This window comes from Apodemus sylvaticus, chromosome 3, assembly GCF_947179515.1.
Source record: "Apodemus sylvaticus chromosome 3, mApoSyl1.1, whole genome shotgun sequence".
Classification (NCBI taxonomy): domain Eukaryota; kingdom Metazoa; phylum Chordata; class Mammalia; order Rodentia; family Muridae; genus Apodemus; species Apodemus sylvaticus.
The window spans coordinates 33,053,892-33,078,119 of record NC_067474.1 but is presented as its reverse complement, the minus strand read 5'-3'; the positions used below and the strand labels follow the sequence as shown (position 1 = coordinate 33,078,119).

Genomic DNA, 24,228 nt, shown 5'->3' with positions numbered 1-24,228 from the left:
AATGACTCTGGGAAGGTGTTCACTGAATCGCTCTATAGAAGGATGGTTAAGAGCTACCATTTTACACTCTTTCCCTGTCCAGATCTGCTTTCTTTTTTTTTTTTTTAGGGTTTATTTGTTTTGCTTTGCATGTATGAATGTTTTGTTTGCATGTTTGTACACACACACACACACACACACACACACACACACACACACACACACATGCCTGCAGCCCTTGGAGATCGGAAGAGAATGTCAGATCCTCTGGATGTTCTAGATGTTTGTGAGCTACTCTGCAAGAGTCACAAGTGCTCTTAACTTCCGAGCCCCCCAGATCAGACATTTTAATGCTTAAAATCAACTATGGGTTTTGTAAGAATTAGGCGCCCCAGAAAAAACTGGGAGTGAAAATGGGTTGGGTCGCAAGCTTCCCTACCAAAAGCAAAACTTCACCTTGGCCCCGCCCACAAGCCCCGCCCTCGCCCCTCCTTGCCGGGACCCCGCCCACGAGCCCCGCCCACGAACCCCGCCCCTCGGCGGTCCAGCCCTCAGGTTCCAGTAAAGTCCCCGTGGTCCTGCCGCCTTGCGGTGCTCGTTGCTGGCTCTCCACCCGCACGCGACTTCATCGGCGATTTAGCACGGTGAGTGCGGTGAGTGCGTGAATTTCCCCAGCTCGGGAGCTGTGCGGCCCAGCCCAAGCCTGCAGCCTCCCGGGAAGCGGGCGGGTCCCGGGCGGGAAGACTTAGGGCCCCCAGGCTTCGCATGGCCCGTCCCTCCCTCCGGCCCCGGGCGCTGGAAGTGCTCCGTGGGTTTCCGGCCCACCCTGGGGACTCCCGAGTGTCGCGTGCAGGGTCCGCGGCCGGTTGAGGCCCGGGGCTGGGGGTCAGCCTGGGGGCCGCGAGCGCCTCCTGGGCCTGCAGCTCGCGCACCTGGACAACCCTGCCAGGGATCCTCGGGCCTCGGGTGGAAGGGCAGGGTGGGGCGAAGGGTTACAGCCCCGAAATCTAGGTCCCGCTCAGCGGGGAAAGATTGGTGAACCAGACGAACCGGTTGGAACCGCGGAACGGTGGACCGGGAACCGGGGGGACGGTGGAGGAAAGGCTGCGTGCTGTGGGAAAAGGTGATACTGAATGCCGTGCAAAGCGGGGACTGCGTGAAATCCTAGCAAGCGCCTGCACCTGTACCAGCTTCGAAATCCGTCCGTCCAGGGCTTTGGGCTCACTGCGCACGGGACGCGGACGAAGGGCAGTGGCATTTGTTTTGCAGTCAGAAACTTGACCGAGCCTAGTGACCATTAGTGCTGGCCCTAATGCACTTGACGGTGATCAGCTTTTGTGTTTTTCTGCTGTCTGTGTGGCCGCCTTAGAATAATCAGATAGAGGGTAAGGTAGGGTTAAACAACCAGTGGACGGCACTGACCCACAGCCACTGTGTTAAGACCGTTTTTATACACGGTTAGCTCACAACAAATTTAAATGCGACTATTAGCTTTTTCACTCCTCAGGAAACTGGAGTTAGTTTACGAAACTAGGCACCTGTGAAAGTGGTAGCATTAGGTTTCCATTCAGGTCTGTTTTTTTATAATATATGATTTGCAGAAGTAAGTGAACATTATTTCACGACTAAGTCAGTGATTATCTGTCTAGTTTCAACTATGTGCTGAGGTTTTGTTAGCTGTCTAACTTTTGGGTGGGGTACGTAACCCTTTCAGGTGTGTTTCTACATTTGTAAAACAGAGCACTGACATGTCATAGAGTTGTGAGGATTAAATAAAATGTTTGTAGATCACTCATCTAAGTGTCTGGCACGTAAACAATGATAAGATCAATATTTATTCACATTAAGTCTTGTTTTTAATATCAGCTCTGAGTTCTGCCAGTCATAGCCAAATAAAACCTGTTCAGGCCTAAAACAGGTACAGGCAAACAGTAAAGCTTAGGAAAAGGTAACAAAACAGATGGCCTATGATAGTAGTTGTGGTGATGACAATGGATTCTTAGGATCAAACTGCTTTTCAAGGGCATTCCCCACCCTTAACCCCCACCATTTTGAGAATCCTTTTGGCTGACTAGTTGAAAAATGCACCCCACTCTAGCCTGAAAATTTAGAGCCCCATCTCCAAGATTGGACCATGCAGAGCTCCCTTAATGAGGCAAAACTGAATTTCTGGTTTTTACAGATTAAAACATTGCTTGGCACAGGAAGGGAAGGAAATACTGTCTTTCAGAATCTCTTCTCTGGTCTATCCCCTAAAGCTGAGGTTCTAGAATTGGGGGAGCAAAATTATTCATTGCCTTCAAAGGCATGTTGATAATTGGACATCTCTTTTAATTCTATTTAGAACTGTGACCATTTATAAACAGTGATCTATAAAATAAAGCCTTTAATCCCAGCACTCTGGTAGGTCTCTTAAGTTTGAGGCCAACCTGATATGTAGAGGGAGTTCCAGGACAGCCAGTGCTAACTACACACAGAAACTCTGTTGAAAAACAAAAACAAACAAAGAAACAAAACACGAAAAGAAAACTAACAAATATGTTAAGATATTTTGTTGGGCTGGTGACCAAGCTCAGAGTAAGGGAACTTGTCTAGCAAGCTGATGACCTTTCGCTTAGTCCCGCAAAACTGAAATAAACACATACCATTTTTGTTTGTTGGTTTGTTTCTCTGTTTTTTCCAAGACAGGGTTTCTCTGTGTAGCCCTGGCTGCCTTGGAACTCATTCTATAGACTAGGCTAGCCTCGAACTCAGAAATCTACCTGCCTCTGCCTCCCAAGTGCTGGGATTAAAGGCATGGGCCACCACTGCCCAGCATAAACACATATAATTAAATAAAATATTTGTTAGCATTCTTTGCAGTGAAATTTCTTCCGCCCCCCATCTGCTCAGGCACCCAGCTCTGTGTCTGTGTGCTGTCCCATCTCTTCATATGCCTTTGTACATGGTGTTTTGTTTCTTGCTTTCTTTTGGTGCTGTCCTCGGATTCCACTATAGTTGTTAAACTACCTCTTTTCCAAAAATTGCTTTCATTGATGATTTAATATACTTGGCAGCCAAGTCAAGAAAGATAATGTTGGGTGTGAAAAATGATTTCATGACATTTTGACTTTTAAATATTCATAATGAGGCACAATTCTTTGTCAAAGCATGGTCTCGCTGGTGGATCTTTTAGTAAGAATCAATACCACTTCCATTAGTTCTCAGCCTCTTGAAGAAGCCAAACCACTGTCAAGTCCTTTCTGAGGCCTTTATCTTACAGTCTAACTTCCTTCTAAACTGATTTTGTTTTGTTTTAATGTTCTCAATTTGTCTTGTAGATCCTGCTGCCAAGGTTAAAGCCTAAATGAATGAGGTAGTAGACTTGTCGAAGCTTTGTTAAAAGAGTTGCCAAGAAAGAACTTAAATGACTACTTATCATAGATTTTATTTAACATTAAGTTTTTCGTACTGATGAGGAAGGGAACCTATATACACATTTTGATAACATTCTCATAACTAAATTTAAACCATTGTGTAGCTATGTTATACGCTGGTTTAATGTATCTGAAGAAGGCTGGGAGTAGAGTGTAGAGATTTTTTTTTGGAGAGGCTTTTCATTCTCTTTATATATATCAGCTCAACTAAAAGGAATCATAACCTTTAAAAAGACATGAAAAGTAACAGTACTGTGGTCTCACCAATTTCTATTAGCACATTAATACAATTTCCCTATGAGACAGGAATATTACACAGTCAGTTTGTAAACTACTATCTTATGAAATAGATATATTATGTCTATTTCCTGTAAAAATTACCAAAGCAACAATGTGGGTAGTGTGGTTTATAGTGTCATCATATTAGCTTCAGTTTTCTATTTTGCTCTCTTTTCTTTTTTTCTTATTTATTTGATGCAAGATATTTGGCTATCCTCTGCCTCTCCTAAGTGTCGGAGTTAAAGGTGTGTGCCACAACTACCCAGCCTCCTCTCCCCTCTTCCTTCTCTCCCCATTTTCTCCCCTCTCCTCCTTTCCCCTCCCTTTCCTTCTCTGCCTCTCACTCTCTCTCTCTGTCTCTGTCTCTTTCTCTCTCTCTGTCTCACTCTCTTTTCCTTTTCATATAGAGTCTGTGTAGCTTGGTGGAAACAGCTACAAAGGCAAGGTTGACATTCCTTTGCCTCTCTAGTGCTGGCATTATTGGTATGTGCAACCACACCCAGGTACTTAAAGACTGAAATTTTGGTTTTACAGTTCCTCTAAACCTTAAGATGATAGTTTGTTAAAAATTCCTACCTACAAATGTGAAAGGGAGTGGAAATGTTCTTCCTTCTAGCTTGGGATCCTTTTTTTTTTTTTTTTCCCCAAACAGGGTTTCTCTGTGTAGTCCTGGTTGTTCCGGGAACTCTGTAGACCAGGCTGCCCTCAAAGTCACAGAGATCCTCTTGCCTCTGCCTCCTGAGTGCTGAGATTAAAGGCTTGTGCCACCACCGCCTGCTTGGGATCATATGTTTTAAAAAGAGGTGAAAATCTAAACAAGTATTTCCTGGTGGCATTGTCAAAAGAAATGTTTGAACTTCCTGAAAGTGCAGCACACCCGCAGTGTTTCTCGCCACGTTGGTTACCAGGTGACAGGCTGGTAAGTCTACTCAGCTCACTTAGCTCTCTGTCCTGGACTCACATTCATGAGAGCCTTCATCTGTTGGTTCCCCAACAACTCAGAAGAGTGCCTGACACAGGCAGGTGGCCCCAGGAATTGGTGAACTGATATTAAATGAGTAATAGTGTTATTAAGTATTAATGATTAGGAACTATAGAAGGATTTTCCAGAAAGTTAAAAACAACTGTGATGCACATGGTAACCAATGCTGAAGTGGATATTCTAGAAATCAGAGAACGTGTAAACATTTCATAGTTTCTGTTCAATATATAATCATTTATTTATGTTGGGAATGCCAGCACATGCTCTCTAAACGAGTGATGCTGTGGATGCAAAGCAGTTTCAGCTTTAAAATGAAGGAATTTGTTTATTTTGGGGTAAGGTCCCGGCTGACCTTAAAGTCACTTCTTCCTGCTTCAGCCTCCAGAGTGCTGGGATCCTGGCACATAAGACCAAAAGAACTTTTATATCATTGTTTACTATGAGCTAGAGAGGCACTGTGTGACCAGTGAAACTCTGAGCCAGCAGGACGGTCTGCATACCCAGTGAAGAAGGGGAGACGGGAACCATATCTAAAACGCAGGTGTGGAGAAGTACAAACGTAGTTCAAACGTAGTTCATCAGGAAGGTAGGAAGCTCTCATGGTTCAACACAAGGAAGTAACTGGAGGCAGAAAGGTGACAGAGAACTCCAGGCAAAGGAGACTCAAAGGACTTGAGTTTTCAGTGTATCCCATGCCTGAATACTTCATCCTTGATTCTGCTGTCCAGCTGCTCCACAGCCTCACTGCATCTTTACCTTACATTGTGGACAGCTAATTACCCTAATTCGTATTGACATAAGGTAACCTGCAGTGTTGTTCTGTATTTTATAGCCAAGCATGTAAAGTTTTTTTTTTTTGTTTTTTGTTTTTTTTTTTTGCCTAAAGTAAGATGATATTGAGGTCCTGGTATTTCTTGTTCAAACACCTGCATTGATAATTGTCATCACTGCTGTGAAAAATTATTGCACAAAAGCAATTCAAGGAAGTTCACAGTCCCCGGCTGGCACTGGAGGTGACTGGTATACCGGCAGTATTCAGGGAGCACTGGATACTGGTACTCTGCCTGCTTTCTTCCTTTGTATTCAGTCTGGGACCCCAGCCCATGGGATGGTCTCATCCCCATTTAGCATGGATTCTAGAAACTCCTTCATAGATATGCTGAGAAGTTTGTCTCTTCCATCTTGTCAACATTACCATCAGTACCAGCCATCAGACTCCTAAGTGCACATGTGATGATCTGTTCCTTCAGTGGACTTAAGTGTGTAGTCAGTGACATTTCTATGTATGTTTGTTGACCAAGGGGTTAGAACAGTAGCAAAGTTTGGAATGTGTACTAAGTTAAAACATTAATAAATAAGTTTCCTTCTTACTCTGAATCAATCAGAATAATCCTGTTTTCAGGATTTTTTTTTTTTAGAGAGTTTAAAGGAGGGCTTAAGTTGGTAGTTCACTTTGTGGTAATAAAAGCAAGGTGAAAATGATATGTACTTCTTAAGCTACTGATACATTGTTCACATTTTTTATTATTAACTGGCTTTCCTGAGTTCTTTGTGTTCAGATACCATCAGCAAATCTAAACATTACTGTTTAGATTTTGCATCAAGAATTTGGAAACTTTTTGGGAAGGTGGCTTTGGACATGCTAAGGACTGTTCTACTATCAGAAAAAATGTTTAGATTTATTTACATTGTGTGTGTGTGTGTGTGTGTGTGTGTTTGTGTCTCCTGTGTGTGTGTGTGTGTATCTGCTGTGTGTGTGTAGATGTGCACAGAGACCTGGAAAGGGTGTCAGATTTCTTGGAGCTGGAGTTACAGGCGGAGGTGAGCCTCCCGGTCCCTTTTCTGCAGTGCTGTGTCCTGAGAGTTTCACACTGAGACACTGTGGGTGTGGTAAAACTCACTTCCTTATGCAGCAGTAGCCCAGGAGGCAGGGCCTGGCTTCTTGTTGAGGTGTACTGCGTTTTCATATTGTTTGTGAGTTTAATGGGTTTCAGACAAGGCTGCCAGACTGGTGAGAAAGTACTCGCGTGTGCTTTTTTACAGCTTTTTAAGTAGTGGCTGACGGGGATTGAACTTGAACAACCCTATTCTTTTTCAACCATTTCTCCATTTTGTTCTATATTTCTGGTATTTTCTGTTTTTGAGCCCTTGAGTAACACTTCCTATACAAGTTATGTATTCATTATAGTTACATTAAAGTAAAAGAACACAAACTGGAAGAGACGTTGGGCATTACCTGAAGATACTGAGTGAGTTAGCATTCACACTGGAGAAAGCAAGGCCCAGAGAAGTTAAGCCCCTGTCCACATGACCACCATCGCTTGTCTCATCCAGAACCAGTGTCTGGTTTCCCTGTTGCTCCAGTTACCCTTCCTGTTTGCTTCACATTAAGGTGAAAACAGTATCCGCTTCTCTGTCTTGGGTGATTTTATGTTTGACATTCCTCATTTTCATTTCTCATATCTTGTGGCAAGGATAGAAACAGTGACCAAACAGAAATAACATTTGGTTTCATTGGTTTCATTTTATGAAGTCAATTTTTTTCTTTTTTCTTTTTTTCTTCCTTTCATTTTTCTTTGTCTCTGTCATTCTGTCTGTCTCTGTCTCTGTCTCTCTTTCTCTCTCTCTCTCTCTCTCTCTCTCTCTCTCTCTCAGACAAGGTCTTATGTATTCCAGGCTTAACTTAAACTTACTACTTAGTGGAGGCTGGATTTGAACTACTGATTCTTCACTACTGAATACCAAGAACTGATACGGGATTGTGTCACCACACCTAGCTCTTTATTCTTTTGATACAAGACTCTTAGGACATGGGCACAGGGGAAAAGTTCCTGAACAGAACACCAATAGCTTATGCTCTAAGATCAAGAATTGACAAATGGGACCTCATAAAATTACAAAGTTTCTGTAAGGCAAAGGACATTGTTAAAAGGACAAAGCGGCAACCATCAATTTGGGAAAGGATATTCATCAACCCTACATCTGATAGAGGGCTAATATCCAATATATACAAAGAACTCAAGGAGTTAGACCCCAGGGTACCAAATAACCCTATTAAAAAATGGGGTACAGAGCTAAACAAAGAATTTTCACCTGAAGAAATTCGGATGGCTGAGAGAGGCACCTTAAGAAATGCTCAACTTCATTAGTCATTAGGGAAATGCAAATCAAAACAACCCTGAGATTTCACCTTACACCAGTCAGAATGGCTAAGGTCAAAAACTCAGGAGACAGCAGGTGTTGGCGAGGATGTGGAGAAAGAGGAACACTCCTCCACTGCTGGTGGGGCTGTAAGATGGTACAACCACTTTGGAAATCAGTCTGGCGGTTCCTCAGAAAACTGGACATGACACTTCCAGAGGACCCTGCTATACCTCTCTTGGGCATATACTCAAAGGACTCCCCGGCATGCAATAAAGACACATGCTCTATTATGTTCATAGCAGCCTTATTTATAATAGCCAGAAGCTGGAAAGAACCCAGATGTCCTTCAAAGGAGGAATGGATACAGAAAATGTGGTATATTTACACAATGGAATACTACTCAGCAATTAGAAACAATGAATTCACAAAATTTTTAGGCAAATGGTTTGATCTGGAAAATATCATCCTAAGTGAGGTAACCCAATCACAAAAGAATACACATGGAATGCAATCTCTGGTAAGTAGATATTAATTAGCCCAGAAGGTCTGAATACCCAAGGCACAAATCGCATAACAAATGACTCCCATGAAGAAGTATGGAGAGGGTCCTGATCCTGGAAAGGATTGGTCTAGCATTGGAGAGGAATATAAGGACAGAGAAAAAGGAGGGAGGTGATTGGAGAATGGATGGAGAGAAGGTTTATGGGACATATGGAGAGGGGGGATCATTTGGAATGTAAACAAAGAATATAGAAAATAAAAATATTTAAAAAAAAAAGACTCTTAGTCTCAGAGTCTGGCTGCTTGCTAATTTGTTTAGATTCTGGTTGTACAAAAACTTCACTCTACCATAAAGCTACATTCATAGCCAGATCTGACTTTTAAGTGCAGTATGTGTTGTGGGTTGGATTTTACATGTCCACCAGGATCTCATATGTTAGAGGTTTGGTCCTCAGGGCAGAAGGTGAGATTTTCATAAGTATTTGGATTATGGGTCTCTAAGTGGGTTTATACATCTATTAACTTATTTATTATTTACTTTTTAAATCTTTATTTTTTCAGACAGGGTCTCACTATGTAGCTCTGGCTATCACTATGTAGACCAGGCTGGCCTCAAACTTACAGTTTCTGCCTCTGCCTTTTGAGGGACTTATACACATAATAACTCATAGCTTAATGGGTCTGTGTATATATATGTACATGCGTGTGTATGCATGTTTGTGTATGTGTAGGTGCTCATGCCTGGTGTGTATATAAGACAGAAGTCAACCATAGGTGTTTTTCCTCCGGTGCTATCTGCCTTGGTTTTAAACATATTCTCACTGGCTTGGAGCTAGCTAATGTAATCATGGAGGGCCAGAAGTGCACTTGGCTCTGCCCTCCAGCACTGGAATTACAAAGTAGTGTCGTTGCACCTTGCTTTTCCAGGTACTTTCTGGGCCGGAACTGCATGTTCCTGTCTTCATGCTTTCGAGGCAAGCACTGTGCTGGCGAATCTGTCTCCAGCCCTCTCATGGAGCTTAGCTGGAAAGGCAAGCCTTTCTCTTTGTTGTCTGGAAGCCATTACATGAGCAGTATTCTTCTGCTAGTTGTTTCTGCCTTTATGGGATGTCTCAACACATGCATACACGCCCTCATGCACACATGCACCCCAACTGAACAAACAACCGACAAGACTAACCAGCCATCAGCTATAAGGTTTGAAACCATGAACCAAAATAAAACCTTCCTTCTAAAGTTGAATTTTCCAAGTATTTTTGTCACAAGGACAGAAAGCTGAGTGACTGTTCCTGAGATTCAGTGCCACTCTAAGATTGCCCAGCTCTGTGTGCATGGTAAACATATAAATGTGGGCATGCCCTAGAAAAGAGAAGAAGGGACTGGAGAGATGTCTCTGCATTCAAGAACGCGGATACGGATACGCTGGCAGAGGACCCAGATTTGGTTCCAAGCACCATATGATCGCCCACAACCTCTAATTGCAGTTCCAGAGGCCTGATGCCCTCTTCTGGCCTCCACAGGCAGCAGTGCAGGCACATAATCCACCTACACATGTAGACAAAACACTCACGGATCAATAAAAAATAAAAAATAGAAAAAAGACAAGCCTTTCTTAGACTCAAGCAACTTACAGACTCACAGACTGTCTTAAAGAGGAACAGCGATATAATATAAGCCATCCTGCTCTTTGTCAGCCTGATGTTTTTCTGGTTATAGTTTAAGAAAAATATTAGCAATTACAACCTAAATATTAATTTAGATTATCTATTTAAGCTATTTAATAAATATTAATATAATTTTAATTTTTTATTATTTATTTACTTTACATCCAGATTGCAGCTTCCCTCCCCTCCTCCAAGCCCCTCCCTCTCACCTCCCCTCTCTCTCCACCCACCTCTCTTCTCAGGAAAGGGGAGGCCTCCCAGGAATATCAGCCAGCGTTGGTAGATCAAGTTGCAGTAAGATTAGGTGCATTTCTCACATTGAGACTAGATGAGGCAGCCCAATCAGAATATTATAATTTTAAGGATCTATTTCATTATTCATTTTGTCATGATAAATATTTGATATGTTAAAAGTTACAGAATTAAATTATTATTACACCAAGCAAACATTAATTAGAGACATTTTAATGCCCTGGGAGCATTTTGTCATGAGGAAATAAAACGTCTGAGTTGTAACTTTGGTCTTTGTATTTATTAGGTTAATAACCTTAGGGCAAAAATTATTGTGTATGTGTGATTATTATGTAGTCAAGGCTGACCTCAAATTCTCTGTATGACCAAGGACATCCTTGGATTTCTGATCCTCCTGCTTCTGCTTTCTTAAGTGCTAGATTACAGGTGTAGGTCACGCACTGTTTCATGTGGTGCTGGGAAGTAAGCCCAGTGCTCCATGCATGGTAGACAAGTGCATGGTAGACAAGTACAGTACCAAGGGAGCTATATCCCTCACCCTCATCTACGTTTGTAAAGGATCTCTTTTTGTTTGTTCGTTTTGTTTGTCTGGTGGTTGATTGGTTGGGGCTTTTGAGCCCAGGGTGCCTTCATGCTCTCAACTGAGAATGTACTCAAGAGTATCTAGGATATTAGTTTAACACACTTCTGGATGTGATTGAGAGCATTCACAGAAGGGATTAAGTAGGTGGGAAGACCCAACCTGAATGTAGATGGCAATGCCCCAGGGATGTGGGGGCAGGTGTAAGGAAGGAGGAAGGTGTAGAGTGCATAAGTGTATGGGCATCATTCTCTCTGCTTCAGTCTAACATGAGGTGTCCAGCCGCCGACGCCATGTGTACTGCCGTCGTGATGTGTCTCCATTAAGACCAATGGAACAGGCTGGGGGCCAGGGACCAAGACCATTATCTTTGTTTATTTTGGTCTAATAGCACACTTACTTCCTCCCACTCCTACCCACCCACCTCCTGGAGAATAACTCTAATTAGCAACCTCTCTTACATACAAGTATATTATGACTGACTGGCAAATGGAAAAAATTCCATTATCAAAACAAATCTTTGCTCCTTTTAAATTATTTATTTCAAGACCTGGTTGAACAGGGTTTCAGCAGGGCAAGGAAGCAACCACATACTTCAGGTTTCATCTCCAGCTCCCCTTTGTGTCTTAATTTTCACTTGATTTGCATAGTCTGTGTTGGGCCAAACGAAGGGATTTAGAGAGAATGGTTGACATTCAGTATGCAGATTGTACAGACTGTAGTAGCCAAACGCTTCATACTTAAGTGTTTCCTTTGGTATTATCTCTATGATCCTGTAGAAAACATGCAGAATCTTCTTTAGTTGCACACATAGTCTTCTGATTGATAATTTATTGCAGAAAAATGCCCTATTTTCTGTCCTCAAAGGATACAGAACATTTTTTATGTTCTCCCATTATAGTATGTTCATGAATTACACTGTTTTCTTAGCATGTCATGTATTCAATAGTTACAAGAATGAAAGTATTTATATGACTGTTCATATTAGGAAAGTTCTAGACCCAAATGCTTATTTACTTTTTTGCATTGGCCATTAAGTATAATGGGTTTCTGGCAGTAAATAGCATGGAGAGGCAGAGGTCTGACTCATTTTGGGGAACAGTGAGTGCTGCTTTAGAGGGAATTTGCTTCCTGGCTACAGTGCAGTAATGTAATTGTCAGCACGTTATTAAATAATCTGCCATGTTGTTTGTGTAGCCTTTGTTTGAGCATATTCAGAAGAGAAAAATAATTTTCTAATGATCTTTTGTTGTGAGAATGACTTTGCACATAAATATTTGTATTCTTGGTTGAGTTTACCCCATCTTATAAACAAACCTTTTGGGTTGGTACTTATGCTTAGCAATGCTAATCTTTAACAATGTCCTTAACAATCACGCTCACTCTGTTTATGATCATAAAACTTAGAAAACTCTAAAACTACCTTATATAAAAGAAAAATGATTAAACTTTTTTGGAATCAAACTTATTAATTCTTTTGTAATGCAGAGGAACGGTTATGTGTTTTTAAAATTAATATATTTATTTCTATCCCAATAGAAGCGTCTCCTCTCTCCTCTCTCCTCTCCTCCCAGTTCCTCCCTATAACCTCACTCATCTCCCTGGCATTTTCCCCTCCCCCCTTTCTTCTCAGAAAAGCCTCAGAAGAAGGGAGGCTTCCATGGATGTAAACCCACCCTGGCATATCAAGTTGCAGTAGGACTAGAAGCATCTCCTGTTGTGACTAGGCAAGGCAGCCCAGTTAGGGAGGGGATCCAAGGCAGGCAGCAGGCAGAGACAGCCCCTGCCCCTCTTTAGGAGTCTCACATGAGGACCACCCTGCACGACTGTCACATCGTGCCAGGGCTTAGGCCCATCCCATACATGCTCTCTGTTTGGTGGTTCTGTCTCTTGTGGACCACTGTGTGCCCAGGTTAGTTGATTCTGTGTCTTTTCTTGTGCTGACCTTGTCCTCTCCAGTTGCTTCAATCCTTTGTCCCCGCCTTCCATAGAATTCCCTAAGCTCTGACTAATATTTGACTATGGGTCACTGCATCTGTTTCCATCAGTTGCTGGGTGAAGTCTCTCAGATGACAGTTGTGCTAGACGTCTTTCTGAAAGTATAGAGAATATCATTAATAGTGACAGTGCAGGCATTCTCTCATGGGATGGGTCTCAAGATGAGCCATTCGTTGGTTGGTTATTCTTTCAATCTCTGCTCCATCTTTACCCCTGCACATCTTGTTGGTAGGAAAAAATTGTGGGTCTAAGGTTTTGTGGCTGGGTTGGTGTCCCAGTCCTCCATTGGAAGTCTTTTCTGGTTGCAAGAGATGGCCCTTTTGGGCTCTGTATCCTTCATTGCTGTGAGTCGTAGCTAGGGTCACCCTCAGAGATTCCAGAGAGTTTCCATTGTCATAGTCTATGGCCATACCACCCTGATTGTACCCAATCCCTTTTGATAAAACTGTATTCATAGATTCTGTGTCTGAGATGAAAGAAATGTACTTGGCACATTCCAGATGTAGTTTACTTCTATGTGGAAATTTAGGCTTAGGAAGTAGAAGTGTGGTTTACATGTGGTTATACACCTAGGTGCTAAGTTTAACGCAGGTGTGCATTCCTTTGTACTTGATTTGTTTTTAAACAAGCCTGGCCTTGTACTTGTGATCTGCTTTTTTTTTAAGCATCTTGAATACTATGGATATAGATAGGTGTCAGACACCATGCAAAATTTGATATTGTATTTTAATACTCTACCAATCTTTTACTATGAAAGCAGCAGGAATTTGGGGAGCAGTTTAATGTGTATTGGCATAATCAGGAAAAATTGTGGAATATAATACTAAAATATAGGAAATTCAGGATTAGAAAGGATTACACTGCATGGAGGCAAACTGTGCTGAAATAATAGTAGTAAACACTTGTATACATTTAAGTATACTAACTCATCCAATCCTAGGACAGTTATTTACATTATAGCATAGGGAACTGATAAGGATCTAGCTTAGTCACATAGTAACCATTAGACTGAGATTCCAAAGCATATGATATACAATCATGAACAAGGAGAATGCTGCAGGGCTGAATGAAATAGATAAAAAGGGGAGAAAGTAAATTGTGTATCAGGGTACAGGTGAGGGCTGTAGGTTTGCACAACACTGTATATCAACTAGCTGTCTGAACTTGGAGACAGAGCAGATATGTATGAAAGCCTCAAGATAGCGCTTTAGTTTATGCTTGGCTTCTCCGTGGGAGGAGGAAAAGATGTACTAGTTAATGGATTAAGACCAGGTCCCGTGGCCAACACATCAGACTTGTAGGATATAGACAGCCTCAAATTTACTGGGTTTATTTTTTGCTCCTTTTTTCCTTTTCCTACCTTTATTTTCTCTTTCCTCTTTATTTTCAAGCAACCCTGCCCCTTACCTAATTCACAGATTAAGGTAAAGGTGACAAGAAACCATGTTAACAAAATGATAGAAGTGATCTGTAACATTGTATGCAAACTTCTGATCCATCCATTTAGCACTCTGTTCTGTCCAACCCTCTGAACCTGTCCAGTCTTAGTCGGGCTTGTTTTTTTCCAGTTAGTTTACCATTATGTCATATATTTTGTCATCCTCTCTGTTGTCTTGTGTCCTATTTTCTCCTGTGTTTATGTTGTCTGCCACTTTTGTTCGTTAGATCCTTCAAAGCCCAGGCGATATAAGTCTGCATCACACTGTCAGCTGTCCTTCATCAGCCTCTGTGCTTCTTTCTGTCCTTTCTGTCCTTTGAGTACACTATTAATACTTGTATTTAACTCTTTGGACACATGTTAAAACAACAGAAACCCAAACAAAGCACAGACCATCAAAGATAGTGGCAGTTTAGTAAAGTATGTTGAAGTTTTAATTTTATTTTAATAAAAGAGAAGATATTATAATTAAGAAAATATAGGAAGCAAATTGGAGATTTGAGGGAATGGTCATTCCTTAAGAAGTTCTTGTGAGATGCATGGCTTTCTTCTTAAAAATAATTTTTACTATATTAAAACCAACCTTATTATTCCCAGTGTCCAAAAATTTAGGAATCCTACATTCTAATATTGACTTTTCACAGGTATTGAGGCTTGTTGCTATTTCTAGAAAGTAAATAGTGGGGCTGGAATGATGTCCCTCAGTCTGAATAATAATTTTGCTCACTTGGATGATCCATTATCACCTGTATAAAAAAGTGTCTATGACCCTAGCTATTGTCAAATGCAAAGAACTTATTGGCTGGCCATCCTAGCCAAACTAATGAACTCAGCTAGGTTCAGTGTTTCAAAATGAGAATAAGTAGCTGAGGGAAACATTTGACATTGATTTTTGACCTCCAAATTCATCCTCACTGACAGACATCCACATAGCTACGTGGACATTCATACACTAAGTAATGAGTTATTTTGAAATTGTCAAAGGATCATATCCTTTTTACTTGTGCTTGAAGAAACATTTTCACAGCACATAAACGTTACTGCCATTTTAAATATTAAACATGATGCTGAGTGGACTTATCCCTGTATGTTAGAAGTGCAGCATCCCAAAATAGAGAGGACTGAGCACTTCACATAGGAAGGATGTTTGGGAGGAAATGCTTTTCAGTCCAGAACCTGTATTGCCACCGTGAACTCCTATATCATGCTAGGCAGCTGGCTCTGTTGACACTTGGGGAGTGTAGTACTGTTCCTGTTCTTGGTGATACCATGGAATTTGCAGCTCCAGGAAGAAAGCCTCTCGCTCTCAGAACTGAAGGCTTTCCTAGCCCTGCCCCCCCCCCCCCCTTTTCTCTAATTTTTGTCATTACAGGGTTTTTCTACACATAGCCGTGGCTCTCCTGGAACTCACCCTCATTCCTCTTCATGTGTTGTTTGGTAGTTAACAAAGGGAGATCTGTAGAGCTAGGCTAACTGGCATTTCTTGGCGGTCCATGGCTAATAAGCTACAGCAAGCTGCTAAATGCTACTCGTGGAACATTCGCAGTGGACTCATCTAGAGATGATACCCAAGTTGCACCTTAAACAACATAAATAGGATAAATAGCAAAACATCATCAAACTGGACATTTACAACACCTAGCAGGAATGAATAGGGAAACCCTAAGAACCTGTCATGTTGGAGTTCCAGAAACTCCTGGAAAATTCAGGAGGAACATCTCCATGGATGACCATTTGGCTTCTCATTCTCAAAGTAACTCTGTTGGTAAAGGTTTGCCTTTTAGCTGTTTGTAAGGATGGAATGCTTTTAATACCATTGGACATTTACTTTCTGTTTCTCCCTGTCACTGGGGTGAAGGGTCAACCTTTTCTAAAAGTATCTCAGGGGGCACTTAATAAATATGCTTGAATTATCTGAGTGAACTTGTTATCTGAGTCAGCTCTAAATAGAACATGACAATTTACCAATATGTTTTGTAGTACATTATGTAGGCAGAGGATTAATGCCTTTATTGCTTTCTTGAAAGTATATCTCACTGCTGCATGGTGAGTAAGCTTGACTCCACAGAAGAATAAAGTATTACTGGATGAAGCTGCTAAAGACCTTTATTCCCAAGAGGCTCAGGTGGCAGTCCCATTCTAGCAGAGCTGTTCAGTCAGTCCCTGCTGACAATTTGCCTTAGGAACTCAGCTATCTCCTTCAAGAGTTTTAGAGTGTTTTCTTAGTGATACTGTTTCTCATTGGTTCTTCCATAGCTCTAGACATGGCTGCCCAGTGTGTCACAAAGGTGGAGCTCAATGTTTCCTGTAACAACCTTTTGGATGCAGATGTGACATCAAAGTCGGACCCTTTATGTGTGTTGTTTTTGAACACGAGTGGTCAACAGTGGTATGAGGTAATCCTGAATGATTTGGATGGTTCATGTTTCTTTTTGACAGTGTTAAGAGTTTACTTTAAAATGTTAAAAATAATACGCCAGGACTGAAGAGGTAGCTTAAGAGCCCTGGCTGATCTCCCAGACAACCTGGAATCGATTCCCAGCACCACATGGTGGATCAGCCACCTATAGCCAGGTCTCGGATCCAGCCCTGCCTTCTGACTTGCAGGCACAGTACTCTCGTAATGCCCAGAAGTATGTCCAGGGCCAGCACCATGCACATTGACAGCAGCCGCACTGTGCAGCGCGTCTGCTAGTGCGGTCCGATTTTTTTTTTTTGACAAATTTGACTTTGATAGCATAATCCCTTATGTACACAGAGGAATTTCCAAAAGATAAACAATAAGTAAGTAGGCCAGTGAGACGGCTCAGTGGCTAGATGACTAAACCAAGTAATTTAAGTTCAGTCTCCGAACCCATGTAGTGGAAGGAAAGAACTGACCTTTCAGTTGTGCACTGATCTCTGCAAGTTGTCCTCTGACCTCCACATACGTGTCATGGTACCTGAGCACCAGCACATATACATACATTTTAAGACAGTCTTCATGCTTATGTGTAATTTTATTTACTACATAGAGATGTTAAAAGTCTAAGTGCTTCTTGGAGCTGAAAAATCTCTTATTTTGGTTTTTTTTGTTTTTTGTTTTTGTTTTTGTTTTTTTTTTGGGATGAGTATAGGTTGAACGGACAGAAAGAATTAAGAATTCTTTGAATCCCAAATTTTCTAAGACATTTGTTATTGATTACTACTTTGAAGTGGTTCAGAAATTGAAGTTTGGAATCTATGACATCGACAACAAAACTATTGAGCTGAGTGATGATGACTTCTTGGGAGAATGTGAAGTCACTCTTGGACAAGTGAGTATGCAGTTCTGTTACCTTCTGTTTTGGTTTGTTCTGAATGTTTGTTTTGTCTTGATTTTTTTATTTTGGACACAGCGTCTCACTAGTTAGCAGCGGTTGGTGTCCTCGTTTCTGTGTAGCCCAGTTTGGCCTTAAACTTACGGTAACCCTTCAGCCGCTGCTTCCAGAGTGCTGGGACTACTAGTGTGTGCCATCACACCCAGCTGTTTTGTATAGATTATAAACCAAAGAGTCGGGTGGCTTTGGTCAACACTGTGTCCTAGAAAGTGTGTTATTGCTGTGAAGAGACGTCATGACCACAGCAGCTCTTATAAAGCAAAGCATATAATTGGGGCTGGCTTACAGTTTAGAGTGTCAGTCCATCATTTCCATGATGGTGGCACACAGGCAGACACAGTAGCTGAGAGTTATATGTCGTGATCCACAGGCAGCAGGAAGAGAGAGACACTTGGCCTGGCTCCAGCATTTGAAACCTCACAACCCACCTCCCCCCGTAACACTTTCCCTCTAACAAGGCCACACTTTGTGATCCCTGTCAAGTAGTACCACTCCCTAATGTCCAAGCATTTAAATATAGGAGCCTGTGGGGAGAATCCTGATTTAAACCTCCACAGGTTCTTAGTATAATGTTTTTAGTTGGTAGCTCTGTAATAGTCCTCCTGGACAGTAGTTGCATTAGGTTAGTGTATTTTTAGGTTGACTTCAGTGAGACCCTAGGGCAGTAATTCTCAACCTTTCTAATGTTGTAACACTTTAATATAGCTCCTCATGTAGTGGCTTCCAATGGTAAAATTAAGTTTACTGCTACTTTATAACTGTAATTTTGCAACTGTCAGGAATATAATGTAAATATATGTGTTTTCTGATGGACTTAAGTGACGCTGTGAAAGGGTCCTGTCACTCAAAGGGGTCACAACCCTAGGCTGAAAACCACTGTTCTAGGTGTTGTTCTCCTGTACAGAGGCCCTTCAGCTATATTTTTGGTTTAGACTCTCTCCTTTCAAATGCATTTGAATTTTCGGAAGATGATTTGGGTCTTTGTGTGGAATCTTTCTCTTTGTACCATTGCAAAGCAAAAGATTTTACCTTAAAAATACCTATCTCTTTAAACAATTATGCCTGTTTTCTCAGCATTTCCATAACCTCTAATATTAAATTTTCATTTTTCCTTGATGTATTTTTTTTAAATCGTGTTTCTTTGTTGCTAGTTGTTCTTTCCTGCTGTAAACCTACCTGGGTCAGAGCAGTGAGCAGTGCCCATCACACAGCCTGGGCCCTGGGCCCTTGTAGTCACCCTGGTGCTGTATTAGCCAGCCTCTCATGGCACTCATGAACTGTTTGACAAAGGACTCAAGGAAGAATGGGTTCATTTTTCTTCTGGGCAGGGTTTATTTTGTAGCTCCTGGTTTGAGCCAAGGTGGATCATTCACCATTCACTGTGTAGCTCTGCTTTGAAGTGGAGGTGATAAGATCTTTGAAGATCCTTCATGAAATAAATAGGTTTTTTGTGCTGCTTACCTTTTCTTGTTGCTGTGTCTAAATGCCCAACAAAAGCAGCTTAAAGAAAGATTTATTTTGGCTCACAGTTTGAGGCTGCAGTCCATCATAGAGGGAAGGCATGGCAGGCAGGTTTCAGCTCAGTGTTTGTGGAAGAGATGGAATTCTGGACTTTTTCCCATTCTGAGGAAGGAGCTAACATTTCAAGTAATGAACAGCCTGATGCATGGACAGATCATAACTGACCGAGTGACGGCCTTGGAAACCTTTTCAAATGGGTTGTAAACGTGGAGATCCATTTTAAGTGTTTTTAAGGGATGCAGTTTTAATGTCTCCTCTCTAATGACTTTAAACTTTATATTCACCCTTTTTTTTTTTTAAGTATTCAGTTCAGCAACTCAAGTAATACTTTCCACTTTTGACAGATTGTTTCCAGTAAGAAGCTAACTCGACCACTGGTGCTCAAAAATGGCAAACCTGCAGGGAAAGGGAGTATTACGGTAAAGATAACATCGTTTGCTTCAAGAAATAATCTCTTAAGTCTAATAAGGAAATGATCTATGTCCGTGTCAGATCAGTTGATCTTGAACATTGTGTTCCATTCACGCTGGCCTGTCATCACTAATGGAAACTGCCATGCTAACAAAAGACACCAGCGAATCATGGGAGGGGGGGGAGCCAGAACCAAACAAAAGTCATAGAAACTCTTCACCCTGGCTCTCTGTCCCTGCATCTGCTGCACATCATCACATGCAGGGTCTCCGCTGCCTCATTACTTAGCTCTGAGCAAAAACATCCTTTACAATACTTACCATACTTTATACTTTAAGGTATACTTACCATATTTTAAATTTGCAGTTAGTATGATAATAAATGTTTGGATACCTTTTCTTATAGTGTTTCCTTCATCAGTGATAGTATTCTAACTAGTTTTTTATGATATGGAATCCTGGTTATAACCGTTACCAAGTACATTTTTCTCAGTAGCTTCTTGTCTCTATCTTAGATTTCCAGGAACACAAGAATATTTAGACTATTGAGAGTGTTGACTTTTGAACTACAGATAACTTTATTAATAGTTAAGATACTGTGGTTTTACTTCAGATCATGTAAGTCTTTTGCAATCATGAGCCTTAACTCCCCTACCCCTATGTCACCCCCCACCATGTTTTTTTTTAGATTTTACTGTAGTGGAGATTAAATACAAAGGGAGTTGAGATAGCCTGGGATTTGGCTTAGGATAGAGTGGCTCTGCGGTTACACCAGGATGAAAAGTGCTGTGCTCATACTTCTGTAGGGGTCTGTGGATAGGATTTATTTATCCTTCCTTCTCAATGTGCGCAGATTTTCGGTTGGTTTTATACTAAGGAAATCCTCCAGTCTCCTGGTACATTGATTGTTCTATGGATAGGAATATGTATTTAGAGAACCATTTGTTTTCTGGTCATTACTTTTATCCTTGAACATTCTGGATCATAGTTACAGTGGGACTATGTTTACAAACACAGTGTGTGATAAGCACTGCATACCTCTCCCCTGAAGCACGGCTCTCTAAGGAACCACACTGAAAGGCAGAGCTTTGTCAGGGCTATGGTGCTTGCCCAACTTGTGCTGCACCCTAGAGTCAGCGCCAAACTGCAGATAAAATACAGCGAAAAGAGAGCACTTACTTCATACGAATTCATTTTCTTTCACTTGCTTTATGTACTTGTAGATTTCAGCAGAAGAAATAAAGGATAACAGAGTGGTATTGTTTGAAATGGAAGCCAGAAAACTGGATAATAAGGTAGGTACATTTTGTGCATTGTGCAAGGAAAAGGATCCCGTTTTCCCAACTCTGGCCCTTTTTGAGACATTAGCAATGCTGTCAGCATGAAGTGTTCATCTGAGCAGAGCGCTCCCCCGCATCTCCCTCACTCCTCTGACCATGCTTAACAGCACCCCTTTCCCTTCAGCTTTTTCATGAAGATGCAGTTAAAGGTTAAAAGAACACGAGTATTAACATCACAGTGAAGTTTGAGATAGTATTGTAGTAACCTTTAGGGGGAAAAAACCAAAAGCCTCTGGTTTATTAATTATAAATCAGTGAATGCTTTTGCATTTCTGTACTTGAATACATATCAGTATACAGTGTTCTTCACAATTTTTGATTACCTTAAAACTTGAGTGTTTTAAGACTAGTTTCCAGAGGCTTTAAAAATTAACATACATACATTAATACAATAGCATTTTTTATTACCATGCATTTTATTACCAATAGCATTTTACAATAGCATTATATTGCCATGCATGGTGATGTACACCTTAAATCCAAGCATGTGGAAGACAAAGGCAAGAAGATCTCTACAAGTTCAGGTGAGCTTGGTCTACAAAGTGAGTTCCAGGACAGCCAGTAATAATACGTAGCAACACTGATACGCCATCTCAAAACAATGGAACAAAACCCAGCAAACAGAAATCATCCAAGAAATATCATGTTCTGTCACCCATCTCTAGCAGTTGTGATTCATGGTGAATTTTGTTTCTCTATATTCACTTTCCCTCTTCCCAGATACCATGTCATTTTGCATACAAATATTTTGGGATGTTCTAAAGACCCTTTAAAGTGTAATTATTTGAAATACCTCTTATGATAATTTTTGATGTATAAATTCTTCTTTGTTATATCTTTCTTGCCCTCTGTCCCTCACTCCCTCCTTTCTTCCTTCCCCACCCCACGTCCATTCATTTGTCTATCTGTACATTTGGGAAACAGATTCCTCTGTCCTATAGGAGTTTGTACATTTAGCATGGAGCTAATAAGTCCCTGTGGTATCATTTATCTTGTTTTATTTTCTGTTTCCTGACTGCAGTAAGTAAGCTGATCTGATGGTATTTTAAGGTGTTGTCAAAACAGTTTCATCAGTTGTGGTGTGTAACTCCATCAGAGGCTTAATACTGTATTACATGTTTTGATAATTTTAATGACTATTGATGATAGCTATCTGCATATATTATATTCTTGTAGGTTTGCGAAACAGTGATATTCTTAGTAAGAAGTGCTTCTATAGAGAGATGTTTCCCCAAATCCCCAAACTAAATTCTTCTATCTTATCTTATCTTTCTTTCTTTCTTTCTTTCTTTCTTTCTTTCTTTCTTTCTTTCTTTCTTTCTTTCTTTCTTTCTTTCTTTCTCTTTCTTTTTCCTTTCTTTCATACTGGAACTCACTGGCCTCTAACTTAAAGAGATCCGCCTATCTCAGCCTCCCAAGTGCTGGGGTTAAAAGTGTGTATGCACCACCATGCCTAGCTGTATTTCTCCTTTTTTTTATTTGAGAGGTGTGTTATTAGATTTTATTTTATTTTATGCATGTAAATGTTATGCATGTTAATGTTTTGCCTCTGCATATGCATGCGCATGAAACTTTTGGAGGTGTTGAGATCTCTAGGAACTGGAGTGGTGGTTGGTTCTAAGTCACTGTGCGGAACCTAGAAATTGAACTTGGGTCCTCTGAAAGAGCACCAAGTACTGAAACCTCTACCCGGCTCCAATATTTTGAAGTATCGTCTCTAAAGGAAGTACTAAGCATTTGATATGCTTTGTGTATATCTTTTTTTTTTCTGAATAAGTTGATTACCTAGAATCTTCTAGATGTGACTACTAAGTATTTTTTGTTGTCTTACATTAATATTTAAATAGATATAAACTTGTGTGTTTAGATATTAACAATTGCTAGCTGCAATGGATGAATTTTTGGCTGATGTTCAAGTTATCCCAACCTCAGCTTCAGATTTGAAACCATTTGGCAAAACAAGTAACAAGTATCTGTAGTTAGTCTCCTTGTTCTATTCTGTCACATGACATGATGTTCCACGCTATTTTTTTTTTTTAATTTCTATGCTAGACTGACACATTAAAAGGAGCCAGGTGTCACTTTAGTGGCTGTGGATTTGGGGCTGCACTGGGGTGGAGGTGCTTACCCTTTGCTTTTGCTCTCACTCAGGGTTTGTTTCTGGGCCTTTTTAGTTTAGAGACACAGAGAAAACTATTCTTTTAGAGATTCAGTTTAGTATGTGTGTGTGTGTGTGTGTGTGTGTGTGTGTGTGTGTGTGTGTGTGTGGAGAGAGAGAGAGAGAGAGAGAGAGAGAGAGAGAGAGAGAGAGAGAGAGAGAGAGAGAGAGAATTTATGTGCCTGTACACTTGTGGTTGTGTGCACAGAAGCAAGAGGAGGGCATTGGGTCCCTCAGAGCTAGAGTCGCACGTCTGTAAGTGCCTGACTTCTGTGTATCCTGGGATCTGAACTGGTCCATGAGAAGCAGCAGCGCTTGTAACTGCTGAGTTCTACATGTCGCCAGCTCCCCTACTCCGTCACAAATAGTTTTTTTATGTTTTTAACCTCAAACTCATGACAGTCTTTCTGTCTCTTCTTCCCAAGTACTTAGATTATAGATGTGAGCCACCATGCCATAGAGGAAAGGTTGTTTTTGTTTGTTTTGCTTTTTTCTGACATACCAGTTAAAGTCCAAATCTATCAATTAATATATGACTTTAGAAGTTTCTAAAGTCTAAAGATTCACTCAAATCTAAATTCTAAAGATTCAGTCAAAAAGACTGAATCTTTTTGCCCATGGCTAACTGCCCTGTCTTTCATAGAGTGGGTGTGCTTAATGTTTGTGGTATCATGTATATACTAATATTATGTGAACGGAAAGTTAAAATGTTGACATCCAGCCGAAACACATCTTATCTACATAGTTTTGAAACATAGGATGATTCATCACAATGCCTTTTAATAGTTCTCCCTAGTAGACTTTAACACATTGTTAAGTTAGTGATAGAGATAATGATATTGATATAATGCTATTGATATTTGTAACTGGTATATCATTGCTATGGAGTTGGACCTATGTGGTTGTATAAAACTATGTACATGCACAGCATGCATAAGGTGTGTTCTCACAGGGTTTAAGATAACGAAAGCTGTTTGTTTAAATGTAGGATCTGTTTGGGAAATCAGACCCATACTTGGAGTTTCACAAGCAGACCTCAGATGGCCACTGGCTGATGGTTCACCGAACAGAGGTAAGTTCTTGACTCTGAAAGTAGAATGGAAGGTTTCTTTGGCATTATTATAATAATTTAATATACACACATATAATTTTTTGAGACACAGTCTTTGTATAGAACCCTAACTGTCCTAGAACTTACTGTGTTAAC

At 40.8% G+C, this 24,228-nt stretch overlaps 1 protein-coding gene across 1 annotated transcript in view; it reads left to right on the top strand.

Moving 5' to 3' along the window:
- Window positions 1–508: 508 nt before the first annotated feature.
- Cpne3 (copine 3) overlaps window positions 509–24,228 on the top strand; it is a 49,090-nt gene continuing 25,370 nt past the window's right edge. The window contains exons 1-6 of the mRNA XM_052176129.1: window positions 509–623; window positions 16,490–16,629; window positions 17,350–17,529; window positions 19,458–19,532; window positions 20,747–20,818; window positions 24,010–24,093. Of these exons, the coding sequence (XP_052032089.1) occupies window positions 16,498–16,629; window positions 17,350–17,529; window positions 19,458–19,532; window positions 20,747–20,818; window positions 24,010–24,093 (543 nt within the window). The 5' untranslated portion in view covers window positions 509–623; window positions 16,490–16,497. The remainder of the gene's footprint in view (window positions 624–16,489; window positions 16,630–17,349; window positions 17,530–19,457; window positions 19,533–20,746; window positions 20,819–24,009; window positions 24,094–24,228) is intronic.